Source organism: Sus scrofa, chromosome 15 (genome assembly GCF_054392235.1).
Source record: "Sus scrofa isolate SSC_HxYL_T2T_F1_AM1 chromosome 15, Sscrofa_HxYL_maternal_Yorkshire_Landrace_v2.0, whole genome shotgun sequence".
In the NCBI taxonomy this organism is placed as follows: Eukaryota; Metazoa; Chordata; class Mammalia; order Artiodactyla; family Suidae; genus Sus; species Sus scrofa.
The window spans coordinates 86,715,968-86,732,693 of NC_139397.1; the positions used below are offsets into that span (position 1 = coordinate 86,715,968).

The 16,726-nt window shown below is 34.2% G+C and overlaps 1 protein-coding gene across 26 annotated transcripts in view; it reads right to left on the minus strand.

The window, feature by feature from the left end:
- Positions 1 to 16,726, minus strand: part of TTC21B (tetratricopeptide repeat domain 21B) — an 875,896-nt gene that overhangs the window by 821,057 nt on the left and 38,113 nt on the right. For 17 of the 26 annotated variants that reach the window (XR_014829486.1, XR_014829485.1, XR_014829481.1 and 14 more), the window contains 6 exons: positions 15,420 to 15,492; positions 14,360 to 14,470; positions 13,465 to 13,603; positions 7,573 to 7,679; positions 4,713 to 4,901; positions 754 to 864 (listed from right to left, as the gene is read on the minus strand). Coding sequence is in view for 18 of the 26 variants with exons in the window: in XM_084999358.1 (XP_084855484.1) it covers positions 754 to 864; positions 4,713 to 4,901; positions 7,573 to 7,679; positions 13,465 to 13,603; positions 14,360 to 14,470; positions 15,420 to 15,492 (730 nt within the window). In the remaining 8 variants the exon portion in view is untranslated. Of the gene's footprint in view, positions 1 to 753; positions 865 to 4,712; positions 4,902 to 6,860; positions 7,680 to 13,464; positions 13,604 to 14,359; positions 14,471 to 15,419; positions 15,493 to 16,726 lie in introns of all 26 variants that reach the window. The other 9 variants (XR_014829482.1, XR_014829487.1, XM_084999361.1 and 6 more) reach the window with 2 other exon arrangements.

The window sequence follows — 16,726 nt, forward strand, 5'->3', positions numbered from 1 at the left end:
AATAAATAATAAAATAAATAAAAAGAAAAATAGTTAAAAAAAAAATGACCAAGACATACTGAGATTTTCTTATTATGTGTTTTAAAAGGGAGACTTCTTATATTTCTTTTCAGTTATAGTGACTCATTTGTAAAAATTACTAAATGAACCTTACAAACTGTCACCTATGTAGCTGTCTGAAAAGTTAAAACCTCAACCCCAGTAAAAGTGAGAAAGAAAACAACTCTAAAACACACCATCTTAGAACGATACATCAAGATTTTTTTCTAACTCTAAAAGTCCCACTGAAACTGTTAAAGGCATATTTGAGTAAATACTTAAAAGTTAGTTTTTAGCAAATTATAGCTTAACCACATGAACTCTTCCTGACCAAGAATCCTCTTAGTTATAAAGACAAATTAACTAGGCCCACAAGGGCAAGTAAAGAACTGACCTAGGTTCTCCATTCTTATAAGTCTTGGTCTTTACTGATAAAAGGTACTAATAATTTTAAAAAATGTGGAAACCTATGTCCAATTATTTTTGAAAATGGACCCACCTCCTGTGATTCCCAGCTATGAGAAACAATAAATTCCCTTACTGGCTTTAAAAAAAAAAAAAAAAAAAAATTAAAAATGTTATTTCTTCCAAAAGCCAACATAAGCCAGGCCTCTCATCTACTATTAGTTTTATCAGGTAAAATTTGAAACATCCATATGGAATATATATATAAAACCCAACTGCCTTAGCAGCACTGAGGTCTCCTGGACTAACCATGGTGGCGGCTTCATTGTCCCGGTCACTCTGGAGGAGCAGGGCACAGTGCCGCAGACAGGCTTCAGGGTCGTCCTGTGCTAGGTATAATCTTGCCAGCTCCAGCATTATCTATAGAGAAGGGCAAGATCAGTCAGAAACTGTTTGGAATAAAAAGTGAATTAGGAAAATGTCTAGGCATGGATTAAACTATATTTGACCAAAAGTGAATACACTAAAAATGCCAAGCATGACAGGCAAGAAAACTATAGGTTTGCTCACCTGTAGTTTCTCTTATCCTAGAGTGTCAGGGAACAGGCCATAACTCGTTTGAAAAGTAGAGAGACAAAAAAGCATTGTAAAAAGAACACTGGTCTTAAATCTGCAGGTAAGTTGCTAGTCCAAGGAGTTCCTGCTGTGGCACAGTGGAAACGAGTCTGACTAGCATCCATGAGGATGCAGGTTTGATCCCTGGCCTTGCTCAATGTGTTAAGGATCCGGCGTTGCCGTGAGCTGTGGTGTGGGTCTCAGATGCAGCTTGGATCTGGCATTGCTGTGGCAGAGGCCAGCGACTACAGCCCCAATTGGACCCCTAGCCTGGGAACCTCCATATGCTGTGGGTGTGCCCCCCCCCCCAAAAAAGAAAAAAGAATCTGACTGCAGCAGCTCAGGTCACTACAGAGGTATGGGTTCCATCCCTGGGCCGGTGAAGTGGGTTAAAGGATCCAGTGTTGCCACAGATGCAGCTTCAATCCCTGTCCCAGGAACTTCCATATACCAAAAAAAAAATTCTAGCCCTTGATGACCAAGTCCCTCTACCTCTCTAAATCTGTCTTACCATTTGCTAAAAACAAACAAACAAACAAACAAACAAAAAAACCTTGAATCAAATTGTCTCTAAGGTATGCTCCAGATTTACCACTATGATTCCAACCCCTTTAGCCACCACTGACCACGGTACTGTTCAGTTATGTCTTAATAAAGGTTATCTTTGCCTTACATCTGAAAGAGTTGTATTAATTTCAAAAAGTTCAATCTTAAACTTTAAACTCTAAAATATGGGTATCTTTTATTCTATATCACTTATTTAAGTATTTTGCCATTTATTAGACTATTTTAAAAAAATCATCTATCAAGATCTGAGTGTAACAGTTTACATAACTGGCCATGTATGTAAATTTTCTACACTGATATTATTTTTACATTTTTTTCATGCTGTGTCGCCTAAGAGGTTTAATCTAGTGATTTTTATACATCTAACACCAAATAGCAATTGAAATTTAGAAGTGTACAAAAGCTGTTTAATAACCTGAATTGACTCATCTAAATTCAGTTACCTGAGACTGTGAAATTGTTTTAAAGTGATTATTAAAACACAGATGAATATTAAAAAAAAGCTTGCAGATTTACTTTATATCACTTGTTCCGTAATTTCATTTTACTTTAATTTTTATTTTATATTGGAGTATAGTTTATTTACAATGTTGTGTTAGTTTCAGGTATACAGCAGAGTGCTTCAATTATACATATCCAAATAACCATTCTTTTTCAGATTCTTTTCCCTTATAGGTGATTACAGAATACTGAGTATACCTTCCTATGCTCTATAGTAGGTTCTTGTTGATTATTTATTTTACATATAGTACATTTATATCCCAAACTACTAAATGTTAATCCCAAACTCCTAATTTATTCCCCCCGCTGTTCTCCTTTGATAACTATAAGTCTGTTTTTGAAGTCTGTGAGCCTGTTTCCGTTTTGTAAATAAGTTCATTTGTATCATTTTTTAGATTTCACATATAAGTGATATATGATATTTGTCTTTCTCTAACTTCACTAGATAATTTCTAGGTCCATCCATGATGCTACCAATGGCATTATTTTATTCTATTTTATGGCTAATATTCCACTGTATGTATATACCATATCTTCTTTAGCCACTCATTTGTTGATGGACATTTAGGTTGCTCCCATGATTTGCCTATTGTAAACAGTGCTGCAATGAATGGGGTGCATGTACCTTTTCAAGTTATGGTTTTCTCCAGATAGATGCCCAGGAATGGGACTGCTTGATCATGTGGTAGTTCTATTTGTAGTTTTTTACGGAACCTCCATATTGTTCTCCATAGCAGCTGGACCAGCTTACATTCCCAAGATGACCAACAGTGTAGGAGGCTTCCCTCTTCTCCACACCCTCTCCAGCATCTACTATTTGTTGATTTTCTTGATGATGGCCATTTTGACTGGTGAGTTGATACCTTATTATAGTTCTGATCTGCATTTCTCTAATAATTAGCAATGCTGAGCATCTTTTTATAGACCTGTTGGTCATCTTGTATGTCTTTTTTTGGAGAAATGTCTGTTATAGTAACACAATAGTGGGGGACTTTAACACCACATAACATCAAGGGATGACAGATCATCCAGACAGAAAATCAACTAGAAAACACAGGCCTGGGAGTTCCTGTCATGGCACAGTAGAAATGAATCCAACTAGGAACCATGAAGTTGTGGGTTCAAACCCTGGCCTTGCTCAGTGGGTTAAGGATCTGGCATTGCCATGAGCTGTGGTGTAGACTGCAGATGTGGCTTGGATCCTGAGTTGCTATGGCTGTGGTGTAGACCATCAGCTACAGCTCTGATTAGACCCCTAGCCTGGGAGCCTCCATATGTCATGGGTGCAGCCCTAAAAAGCAAAAAAAAAAAAAAAAAAAGAAAAAACACAGGCCTTAAATGACATATTAGACCAGATGTTTTTTTAGACACATAGTATGTCACAAATTAGAAAGATTTTATTATGGAACATTTCATCAGAAAGCCACAGAATACACTTTTTTCTCAAATTCTCAAGCTCACAGGGAACTTCTCCAGGACAGATCACATGCTGGGCCACAAAGCAAGCCTTAGTAAATTTAAGAAAAGTGAAATCATATCAAGCTTCTTTTCCGACCACAGTGCTATGAGATTAGAAGTCAACTACAAGAAAAAAATACAAACATGTGGAGGCTAAAAATATGTCACTAAACAACCAATTAATCATTAAAGAAATCAAAGGGAAATCAAAAAATACCTAGGGACAAATGACAATGAAACCATGACAATCCAAAACCTACAGGACACAGAAAAAGCAGATCTAATACGAAGTTTATAGCAATACAAGCTTAGCTGAGGAAACAAGAAAAATCTCAAATAAACAATATAATCTTACAACTAAAGCAACCAGAGAAAGAAGAACAAACAAAACGCAAAGTAAGTAGAAGGAAAGAAATAAAGGTCAAAGTAGAAATAAATGAAATAAAGGTGAAGAAAAAAACAGAAAAGATCAATGTAACTAAAACCTTATTATTTGAAGTGCTATCCTTCTGAAACTATTTCTAAAAATTGCAGAAGAAGGAACACTCCCAAACTCATTCTATGAGGCCACCAGCACCCTGACACCAAAACCAGTCAAAGATACCATAAAAAAAGAAAATTACAGATCCGTACCAATGTTGAACATAGATATAAAAGTCCTCAACAAAATGCCAGCAAACCAAATCCAACAGTACATTAAAAGGATCATACACCATGACCAAGTGGCATTTATCCCAAGGATGCAAGGATTTTTCAGTATCTGCACATCAGTGTGATATGCCACATTAACAAACTGAAGGATAAAAACCACATGATTATCTCAAAAAATGCAGAAAAAGCTTTTGATGAAATTCAACACCCATTTATGCTAACAACACCATTTATGAAAGTGGGCACAGAGGAAACCTATCTTGACATAATAAAGGACATATGTGACAAACCCATAATAATTTTTAGACACTAGCATTATTAATTTAAGGCATGACGTATTTTGAAGAATTTCTAAAAACTATTTTATCTTGCATTTCTTTTCAGATCTTTACAAATAAGCTGGTAAGAAGTTTATATTTGGGGAAATTAGATGACATCTGGAATACAAGTTATTTAAAATTTATAAAGGTACTGACCTTATTATCTGTTTCACAATGAACAAGAGCCTCTCTATAAAACTTAATTGCTTTTTCATAGTCTCGCTGAGCAACAGAATGTTTTGCAATCTCTGCACAAATTTCAGCTGCTAAATGTTTCTGTGCAGGAACTGCGTCTGGCTGTTCCATCTGAACACGTTTTAGTACCCGAGCTTGTAATTCTCGAGCCTAGAAAAATAAAAGGATAAAAAGGAATTTAAAAAAAACAGAAAAGAAATTAAGCAGTTCTTAATAACTCACAAGTAGCATAATTTTACACATTTATTTAAGCATTACTGGCCCTCAATCTAACAAAGCTCGATCCAAAGAAAACGTCTTAATTGAAGTCTTAAAAATGTACTTGTTTGCAAATGAGCCAGAATGCACTTATCTTTGCAACTCAAGTACTATAAAAGTACAGGGTCTTTCCCCACTGTCATAAGGACGTACAGGAAGCTCACTAAGGGGGAAATGCAACCATGAAACAAATATTTATATTTATATTCTAGCATCTAGAAATTTATCTAGAAGCTCTAATTAAATAAATGAAAATTTCAACTGTTAATTAAATTAATAAAATAGTATCTAAAAGTTATTGAATTAAATATTGCCAGGTTTCAGGTATTAAGTGCCTCCATATATTGCCAATGGCATATAAATCAGTCTAGTCTTTGTGGGGAACACCCTAGTAAAACATGCTAATGCCATAAAACTAACCAGGCTATCGATTTTAGCTGTGCCATTCTTGAGAAGGTACTAAGGACATCACTTAGGAAAAAAGGAAACATGTTATTTATTATCAAGGAAAAAAAAAACTGTTATTGGCTATAAAAACAAACAAAAAAATCCCAACAATACAAAAACAAAATAACTGGAAGCAATCCAAATGTCTAGCAACAGGGAAATGGCTAGTCCACTGATGGTGTGTACATCTGGTCCTTCACTATGCATATACACCCCTAAGGGAAGCAGATACCTTCTTCCTCAGGGTAAGAAGGCAGAGTAGTTTGCTAAAATGAAGACTATCAGCCTTTCCACCTATGAATCTGGTTTCTGAAAGACTGAAACCTTCCTTTAACGAGTGACAGAGAGCTCTTATGTGTTAGGTCTTCACAATAAAATTTACCTTTGAGGTAAATCATTTGCTCATGCATTCATGCATTCATTTAATGAACAGTAAATGCCCACCATCTGCCACACATTATGCTATACAAGGGGAGCCCTTCTGGGGACTCCTGTCGAAATGTTGGTTAACAACTGGTATTTGATGAAGATGGTCTAAAGCTGATTATTTGTCAAAGCATAATTTTAACCTAGGGCATCATGATAAGCATTCTTTTGGAAATAGATTAGAAAATATGAAATGAATATAGCATGTGGTAAAGGTTAATAGTGTTTCACAAAATTTTTATTTTGGTTATATTAATGCATGTTCAAGTATAGAAGTATGTATACATTTGTATATTTAAATTTAAAATATCAAAAACTTTGATAGCATTTATAAGTTTCTATTCAAATTATATTTGAATTGTATTGTAATATTGAAATTCAATTGTTTTAATTGTACCTTCAAAAGATGTATCTTTTTAGAGATCAGAATGCTATCTATGGTTCTTCAAATTTTATGAAAGATGAATAATCCTTGTGCTATCACATATAAATGCAATGTGAATTTGATTTTGGTTTGTTGGCATTGTCTAGCCATAGTATATTGTTTGTTCTTTTTGTTAGTGTTATTCCACATGTCTGCATGTGTAACACAGGGGCTCATGCAACCAAGGTAGGTGGAATTTAATGATATTCATAATGGAATGAAATAAGCCAAATTCACCTCTAAAATGTTTTGAAAGTTTAAATTTACAAAAATTACACTTTCCTTGTGGCTAATGGTAGCTAACCTCAGGTTAGGTGTAATTCTCTTATGTGATACATAAAAGAGGGGTAAAACACTAACAATAATTAAGGATAAGATATTAATACTGATCTGCATCAGTACATGTCTTTTTTCTTTTGCCTTTTTAGGGCCACACCCGCAGCATATGGAGGTTCCCAGGCTAGGGGTCTAGTCAGAGTTGTAGCTGCCAGCCTACACCACAGCTCATGGCAACGCCGGATCCTTAGCCCACTGAGCAAGGCCAGGGATGGAACCGCATCCTCATGGATGCTAGTCAGGTTCGCTAACTTCTGACCCATGACAGGAATTCCATAGGGTGTTAATAGTGAATTTTTCCAAACATTAAAGAAATAGCATGTGTTAGAAACAATCCTTCTCATGAATATATATGCACAAACCCTGGACAAAATATTAGGAAATATTTTTAAATTCTAGAAATATCTTTTTAAAAAAAATTGTAACAAAGTGACATTTATTTAGGAATATGAGTGGTTTATCATTTGAAAAATCAATACACTATATTGACAAAAAATTGGAGAAAATTTAAAACCGTCTTGATAGATGCAGAGAGTGCATTAGATAAAATTGCAGCAAACCAAAAATTGAAAAATCATCAAAACACATCAGCTACTTAAATGCATCTAAGGATATGTAAAACTTCTACATTAAAAACCACAAAATATTAAGAGAAATTAAAGCGGACAAAAAAAGTGGAAGAAAAAAAGTTAATTCAAATCCTATGACACTAGTCCTATGACTTTATACAAGTCATTAAACCAAGCTTCCTTAGCTATAAAATAGGATTAAGAATATCAACCTTCCATAATTTTTATAATAATTAGCAATAATATATTTAAACAGTACGATCCATTGACATTCAAGTATTATTTCTATCTGACTTATTTCCTGTGACAGCTGGTGGCCATTTCCCACTTTTAACCCTCCCAAACAAAGCTGTTTGTTTACCTGTTGTAACGAAGTGACTGCATCACCAGGTCTGTTCACTTTACTATAAACTTTTGCTAGAAGAACTTGAGAACGTCCATCCTCCATGAGAGCTGAAAGTTCATTTACTATGAAAGAATAAAAAGTATTAAGAAAAAAAAAAAACCTCATTTAAAATAAATGTTTATCTCACATTATCATGCTCCATCATAAGTGACTAGTTATAGTTCCCAGTGCTATATAGCAGGATCTAAAAAAGAATGTATACATGCATGTGTCACTGGGTCACCTCACTGTACAGTAGAAAACTGACAGAACACTGTAAACCAGCTATAATGGAAAAAATAAAAATCATTATAAAAAATAAAATGTTTACATTTCTCTACAGGTTTTTAAACTTTGATTTTGAAAAACTGTGAATAAAGTTTTAAAATGTCCAGTAAATTAACTGAAAAATGGCCAATTGGAAAAAAAAAAAGATTTAGCATAAAAACTGGCTAGAAGAAAAATGAAAGAACTAGATAAAAACTAGAGGGTTTTCTTAGACATATGGAGATCACAATATAACAACACGGATAAGAATTTCAATTTTCATTCTTAGGTGTATAAGAATTTTTGTATGTTGTATACTGAATCAAAAAACAAGACAGGGTAGTTGATACATGCAGTTAAGAAGGTAAATGTTATTTTTTAAATAATAGACATTAAAAAATAAAATAAATAATAGACATTAATAAGCAATACAGTTACAGTTAATAAGAACACTGACTTTAATGCCAACTTGTCTGGTTTTAAATTTAAACTTTATCATTTACTAGCTAATAAGGTACTAGTTGAACAATGTACTTATCCATTCTGTGCCTCCCTTTCATCTGTAAAATAGGGGAAATAATTGTACCTACCTCACTCAGCATGGTGGTAAAACTTAAAAGTTAGCAAATTATTAAATAAGTTAACATACGCAAAGCAGTTAAAATAAAGTCTTGTGCACAGTGCTATTTAAATATTTGGTATTATTACTTTGTAATCTAAGAGTAATAAAAGAACCCTAGATAATTAACAAAAAGATGTTTCTTCCACTTTTTATGGAGTGCATGGTCTGTTCCATACTCTGTTTGAAGTGGTTTACATACATTATTTCTTTAAAACCTCAACCTGAGAGGCAGGTTTTGTTACTGCTATTTTACAAGTAAGAAAAGCTCTAGGATGGTACAAGGAACACCAGGGAGGTTATGACAATGGTGAGAGGAGGGTGGAGACGTCAGAGGAAATCGGCAAAGAGGTGGGAAGGGCCATTTAAGTCCTTATAAGACTTTGGTTAACTCTGAAATGGGAGGCAAGGGTGAGCTTGGGCAGGCATGATTGGACTTCGTTGTTTAAACGGTCCAATTCTGCTGCTGGGTGGGGAAAGGCTGTGTCAGGGTGTGGGGTTGTGGATGGAAACAGGGAGACCAGTGGAGGCAACTGCTGTAATCCACCTAAGAGATGATGCAGCTTGGACAGGGTGACAGCAGTGGAAATAATGAGAGACAGAGGAGGATTCTGAATACCTCCGGAAGGTAGAATCAAGAGGATTTCCTACGAGCAAAGACAAGGGTGAGTATTTTGGATCTTCGCAACTGAAAAGAAAGATGACATTACTGAGATAAAGAAGGCTGCACTGAGACAGATGTGGGAGGCAGATCAGGAATTCAGTTTCAGACAAGTTAAAGATGTTTATTAGAACATGGGTGCTACAATTTATCAGCTAGGAGAACCTGGAAATGTCAAGAAAATTGAGTATTAGATTGCTAATTTAAAAATGGAGATAATTCTATTTGCCTCAGAAACTAACGTGAACATTAACACTGAATAATTAATAATAGATTAATCCTTTACCTATTTTTTATTAAAGACAATGAGTAGGAATGAAAAGTTCCTAGTGAAAATAAGATCTATAGATATAAAATAAAACCTAACTTTATCAATCATCAAAGAAATGCAAATTAAAAGGCCTTTTCTCTATAATTAATACTATACAATGTTGGGACATTTTTACCCTTAAGAACAATGGAGCAAGATTCAACTCTAAGCAGTACACAGTGGTACACAAAGATTCTATCTCAGTAAGATTTCCAACTTTTCTTCCGTATAAATGTGTATTTATTCTTCAAATAAGTTGATATCGACATACAGTAAAATACACAGCCTATGCTGAAAAAATTAAAAAGTGCTACATTTGTCAACATGGAGAGAAGTTATTTTAAGTGAAAAAGTGCATACTGCAGACCTGTAAGTATAATATGACCCCTTTTTGATGGAAAAGGTAAAGAGGAGAGTTTGGGACTAACATATATACACTGCTATATAGAAAATAGATAATCAATGAGGATCTAATGTATGGCAAAGGGAATTCTACACAATATTCTATAATAACCTACAGGGTCAAAGAATCTGAAAAAGAATGGATATACTTGTAACTGAATCACCTTGCTGCACACCTGAAATAACGCAACATTGTAAAACAACTATATTCCAACATAAAACTTATTTATTTACTTTTTTAGGGCCACACCCATGGCATACGGAGGTTCCCAGGTTAGGGGTCGAATCTGAGCTGTTGCCGTGGCCTACACCAGAGCCACAGCAACGCCAGATCCTAGCCGTGTCTGCAACCTACACCACAGCTCACGGCAACACCAGATCCTTAACCCACTGAGCGAGGCTAGGGATCGAACCCGCAACTTCATGGTTCCTAGTTGGATTTGTTTCCACTGCACTACAACGGGAACTCCTCCAACATAAAATTTAAAAAAGAATGAGTTTATTACATCAATATAAAGTATTTAGAAAAGGTAAATCATATCTAATTGTAATTTAATAATTACTAAATTGATTTATCTTTTAAAATAGGAACTTTTTGGTTGAAAAAAGTATTATGTTAATTGTGTGTGAGAGAGACACACAAAGACAGGGGCAGAGTGATGGATCAGGATGTGGATTTCTTTGCAAAGTGGGAGAGGGACACACCTTTCATTTACTTCTATAATCTTTAAAGTTTTGCAATGAGCAAGCACTAGATTTTATTAAGAAGTACAGAACAAGTAAATTTGTATGAATTTATAAGAAGGCAATTTGAAAGTATACAATTAAATTTTAAGTGCACATACCTTTAACTTATTATTGTGCTTTTAAGAAAAACAAGCGAGTGTACAATTAAATTTTAAGTGCACATACCTTTAACTTATTATTGTGCTTTTAAGAAATATAAGCAAGTGTACACCAAAGAATGAGATACAAAGATACTCATTTTAACATGGTTTATAATAGCAAAAGAATGGAAAACAAATTGGGGAAAAGTTAGATAGCTTATGAAGTTATAAAATGTTGTGAGTCTATTCAATAGAATGACATGTATGTATTGACCTCAAACCATATCTGCAACATAGTCTATGTGAAAAAGACTGCAAGAATGATACATTTAAAAACAATATGCTTGGAAGTCCTAGCCACAGCAATCTGATAAGAAAAAGAAAAGGTATCCAAACTGGAAGGAAAGAGGTAAAACTGTCGCTATATTCAGATGATATGATACTATATATAGAAAACCTAAGGACTCCATACAAAAACTGCTAGAACTGATAAATGAATTCAGCAAGTTAACAGAATACAAGATCAACATATTGTTAATGTTAATCATCAGGTGCAATTCTTTATACTAACAATGAAACAGCAGAGAGGGAGAGTAAAAAAAAAAAAAAAAAAACTTTAAAATTATACCTCCAAAGATAAAATACTTAAGTAATAAACCTGGTCAAGGAGATGAAAGACTTATATATTGAGAAGAATAAAACATTAATCAAAGAAATCCAAGATGATTTAAATAAATGGAAAGACATCCCATGCTCTTGGATCAGAAGAATATTGTCAAAATGGCCATACTACCCAAAGCAATCTAAAGATTTAATGCAATCCCTATCAAATTACCCATGACATTTTTCACAAAACTAAAACCAATAATCCTAAAATGTATATGAACCATAAAAGACCCAGAACTGCCAAAGCAATCCTGAAAAAAAAGAACAAAGCAGGAGGCATGGCCCTCCCAGTCTTGAAACAATACTGCAAAGCTACAGTAATCAAAACAGCATGGCATTGGTTAAAAAAAAGACATGGATCAATGGAACAGAATAGAGAGCCCAGAAATAAACTCATACACTTACAGTCAATCTTCAACAAAGGAGGCAAGAATATACAATGGGAGAGAGAAGTCTCTTCAGTGAGTGGTGTTGGGAAAGCTGAACAGCTCCATGTAGATCAATGAAGTTGGTACACATTCTCACACCATACACAAAAATAAACTCAAAATGGCTTAAAGACTTAAACATAAACCATGACACCATAAAACTCCTCGAAGAAAACATAGGCAAAACATTCTCTGATATAAATTGTACCAATGTTTTCTTATATCAGTCTCCCAAGGCAACAGAAATAAAAACAAAAATAAACAAATAGGATCTAATCAAACTTACAGCTTTTGTAAAACAAAGGAAACCATAAAAAAAAAAAAGAAAAAAAAAGACAACCTAAGGAATGGGAGAAAATAGCTGCCAACAATGCAGCTGACAAGGCATAATCTCCAAGGTATACAAACAACTCATACAACTCAACAACAAAAAGACAACACAATTGAAAAGTGAGCAGAAGACCTAAATAAATATTTTCCAAAGAAGACATACAAATGGCCAACAGGCACATGAAAAGATACTCAACATCACTAACAGAGAAATGCAAATCAAAGTGACAGTGAGGTGCCACCTCACACTGGTCAGCATGGCCATCATTAATAAGTCTCCAAATAACAAATTCTGGAGAGGGTGTGGGAAAGAGGAACCCTCCTACACTGTTGGTGGGAATGCAAGTGGTGCAATCACTATGGAAAACAGTATGGAAGTTCCTCAGAAAACTAAAAATAGAACTACCACATGATCCAGCAATCTCACTCCTAGGAATATATCCAGATAAAACTATAATTCAAAAAGATATATGCATCCCTATGTTCACAGCAGCACTATTTAGAATAGCCAAGACATGGAAACAACCTAAATGTCCACTGACAGGGGAATGGATAAAGAAAATGTGGTACAGACAAGCAATGAAATACTACTCAGCCATAAAAAAGTGAAATAATGGCATTCACAGCAACATGGATACAACTAGAGATTATCATACTAAGTAAGAAAGAGAAAGACAAAATACCATATGATATCACTTACATGTGGAATCTAGAATATGACACAAATGAACCTCTCTGTGAGACCAAAACAGACTTGTGGTTGCCAAGGGGGAGGAGGTTGGGGTTAGCAGATGTAAGCTATTATACACAGAGGGGATAAACAACAAGATCCTACTGTATAGTAGAGAGAATTATATTCAACATCCTGTAATAAACCATAATGGAAAAATATTAAAAAATAATATGCAGATAACATTTAGATATATACATAAATATATAAGACACATATACTAAAATACAGAAATGGTTACTTCTAGGGAGGTTTAATAACAGGGCAAGTAAAATTCACAGGAGAAACTGAAGACCTGCACATTATATTCTTTAATTGTGCTGATTTAAAAAAAAAAAAAAACCTCTAAAAAAATTAAAGACGTTTAAATTGCAAATACATCTTGTATTTAAACAGGTAAAGGAAATATCCTTTATGTCACTTAGGAAAGTACTTTTCTTAACCCAATTAATTAACTATTTCATAAATCTGTTTTTAGATTTTTTAAATATCATATTTTAGTAAAGTGACATTCTGATAAATGGAACAACCAACCTCACATGCTGAGGATACAAATTCATATTACTATAATATAAAAATAAAAAAGATGTCTCAAGTATATTTTTTCAAATCAGAAAAATTTTCATACCAGGTTCATGCGCTAGAGCATGCTGAAGAACTTTTTCTGCTTTGTCATACAATTTCAATTTTAGTAAGAGCTCAGCCAGGTCATAGCAAAGATAATTCTGCTGTCCACTCTTCAGAGCAGCTTCATAATAAGTGATTGCCTAAACAAAATCCATTTCAGTTAGGGAAAAGAGGCAATGAGAGTGGCATTCAAGCAGAGATACTTCTATACATTATGACTTAAAGCAGCTTATGCACATACTTGCACTCTAGGTTAGGAAGCCATTTTTCTTATAGAATCAAATGTCATGCAAGGGCTAGTATTTCTTGTGACAAGTAGTTAAAGAAAAGTATTTGGTCAAAAATCTTTACGAGTTTTATTCCGGAAGTTAGTGAACTTTATTGAATGTAAATACTTTGCTAGCTGTTGTACTTTTGTTCTATAGTTACTAGGAACAGGACAAGGATTATAAGAACTAAAGGAAAATCCATTATCCTTACTAGAAAACAAGCCAACCATTAAAAAAAAAAACCCCTCAAAGCATATGGTTTACAAATCTGGTTCAAGAGAAAGTACATCTACCATGCTCTGTCATATCATGAAAGAGATGTAAATAATAGTAAGTTTATCATTTCTTTGGTGGCAGAATTTTGGTGTAAAATGAAACCTGAAGTAAACTTTAGGGTTCAGTCTTTGCAAAATGCAGCAAAGAAGAATCTGAAACACTGAGAAAGTCTTTAATTCAAATTTCAGTTTGTAGAGACAAATCTGGAGTTTACAACCATTAAGATACAAATGGGGAGTTCCCGTCATGGCTCAGTGGTTAATGAATCTGACCAGGAATGATGAGGTTGCAGGTAGAACAGTGTTTGCAAATTTGATCCAACAAACATATTTCAAAATTTAAAGTATTTACCTTTGAATAGTTGTGAGTTTTGACAAGCGCTTTCCCAATTTTGCTTGCCAAGGTCCCATCCTTTGGGTTCTGGTTTAATGCTTGCTCATAAGCTACTATGGCTTCTTCGGGCTAATGTTGGCAGATAGAAAAAATAAGCAATAAAATAACAGCTTAGCTGGCTCGCATTCAATGGGAACATTTCTACAATTGAACTCTACATTTGGAATACTTAACAAGACTAAAAGGACACATATTAAGTCTAGAAGCCTTAACTATTTCAAAGAGGTGACTCACTAGCACAAGTATAACTTGTTAGTATAATCCCACCCATGTCACATATACCCACGTCTTCATACATAGTCACATGAGAACTATGAGACAGCTTCTTGACTTTTCATGTGGCAGTCACTATAAAAGCTGGAACCAGAGGGTCAGAGGATTGCTTCCCTTTGAAGAGAACACCATCTTAGCCAGTAGCTCCCTTCATCCTTTTAATGACTCTGACCTTACTTCTGGTATCATCTCTACTTCAAATGATAGTGCTGAATACTTGGATCTCAATTTAAAACAACTAACTTTTTAATTGAAATGGTTGTCTCCTTTTTAATGTGATGACTGGATATTCAAATATTAAGTAAACATTATTAAAACAAGGGGAGAGGAATTGGATGATGGTGGTTAAAAGGGACAAACTTCCGGTTATAAAATAAGTTTTAGGGATGTAATGTACAGCATGATCAATACAAATAACCCTGCTGTGCATATGAGAAAGCTGTTGAAAGAGTAAATCCTGAGAGTTCTCATCACAAATAAAAATATGTTTTTCTAGTTCTTTAATTTTGTAGCTATGTAGGATGGTGGATAGTCACTAAACGTACTGTGCTAATCATTTCATGATTATGTAAGTCATTATGCTGTACACCTTAAAACTTATAGAGTGCTGTATGTCACGTATATCTCGATAAATATATTGGAAGGAAAAAAAAATTCCTTTCAATAGAATGTTATACAAATCATAAAGAAGAGTTTTGTTTTTTTCAGTTTTTAAATCTAAGTGCAGTAGAATCAGAAACTTTACCTCTTGAATATTCATGTATGCATCACCAAGGAGAAGAAAAGAACGAGGGCTGGGCATCCTTTCAGCAATTTCTCTGGAAATCAGACCAACTCTACTTAGTACATTGAATATAAATTTCTTCTTCTACACCAATTAAATAAAAGATAAACTTTATTTCAATTAACTAACAGTCTCCAGAGTACCTTCTTCATATCCAATAGTGTCACATTAAAAAAAAAAAAAAAAAAACCCCACCCACACCCAGATTGTTTATGCTAGGTCAACCATTTTTTTTTATTATATCTCTCCATTTTCTGAAGTGCCAGTAAGAGTATATACAGGTACACAGTAAATATAAACATTCATCATCCAGAAATATATATATGTTTTGCTCTCTTTAATTCTGAAATGATAAACACTTATTATCCTCCTATGCATCTTGAACCCCAATATTCATGGCTAAGTCATATATATGTAATGAGGTACCTTAAAAAAATATAAAATCTTCTACTTCAATATTTGCTGATTATATTTTAACTGCAAAACGTAGACTATTAAAAGTCAAAATACCGAAGTTGCTGAAATAATGATGTGATGCTGTCTTTAATATATAATATCTCATTTAATTGGTCCAAAAACTCTATGAGAAAATTATTACAATTTTATAGATGATGCTAAGAGTTTACTATAGCTAATTTGTGACATCTACTTGAAACAAAAGCCTATGCTTATAACTACTATAGTGCATCCAAACACATCAACCCCATTTAAAAACTTTTTTATATCATCACAGACAATAGTGCTGACCTCTTAGAAACATCACAGAAAATATTATCTAGGAACTCCAGTCCATCCATCTATTACTGGAGGTGCTGCTCAGTTTCTCTGAATCACTTCACACCTACAAAGAATCTCAGCAGCTTTCTGGGCTTTGATATTTACAAAATATAGATGAACAAATACGACTTAATTCATAATATTTTACTATGTTCTCAAGAATGAAAATATTTTCACTCACATGGAGTGTGTGCTTGTATCTTTATCTTTTGCTTTGAGGAGACGAGTGAGAGCAACCTGTGCCTGCCAGGATATGAGCATGTCTGTGTATGATGTGTGAACGCACACATATCTGTGTATATGTGTATATCTGTACACATTTGTGTAGGTCTGTTGTATATCCCAGCAACTCCTAAGGGCCTCAGTGTATGACACTTTTAAAACTCCTGTCATTTCTGTAACGCACACCTTAGTGTAGTGTGTACTAAGCTGTAATTTTCTTCTAACTACAATGTTGAGCATTAAATATGACTGTTGAGCCCCTGAACTCT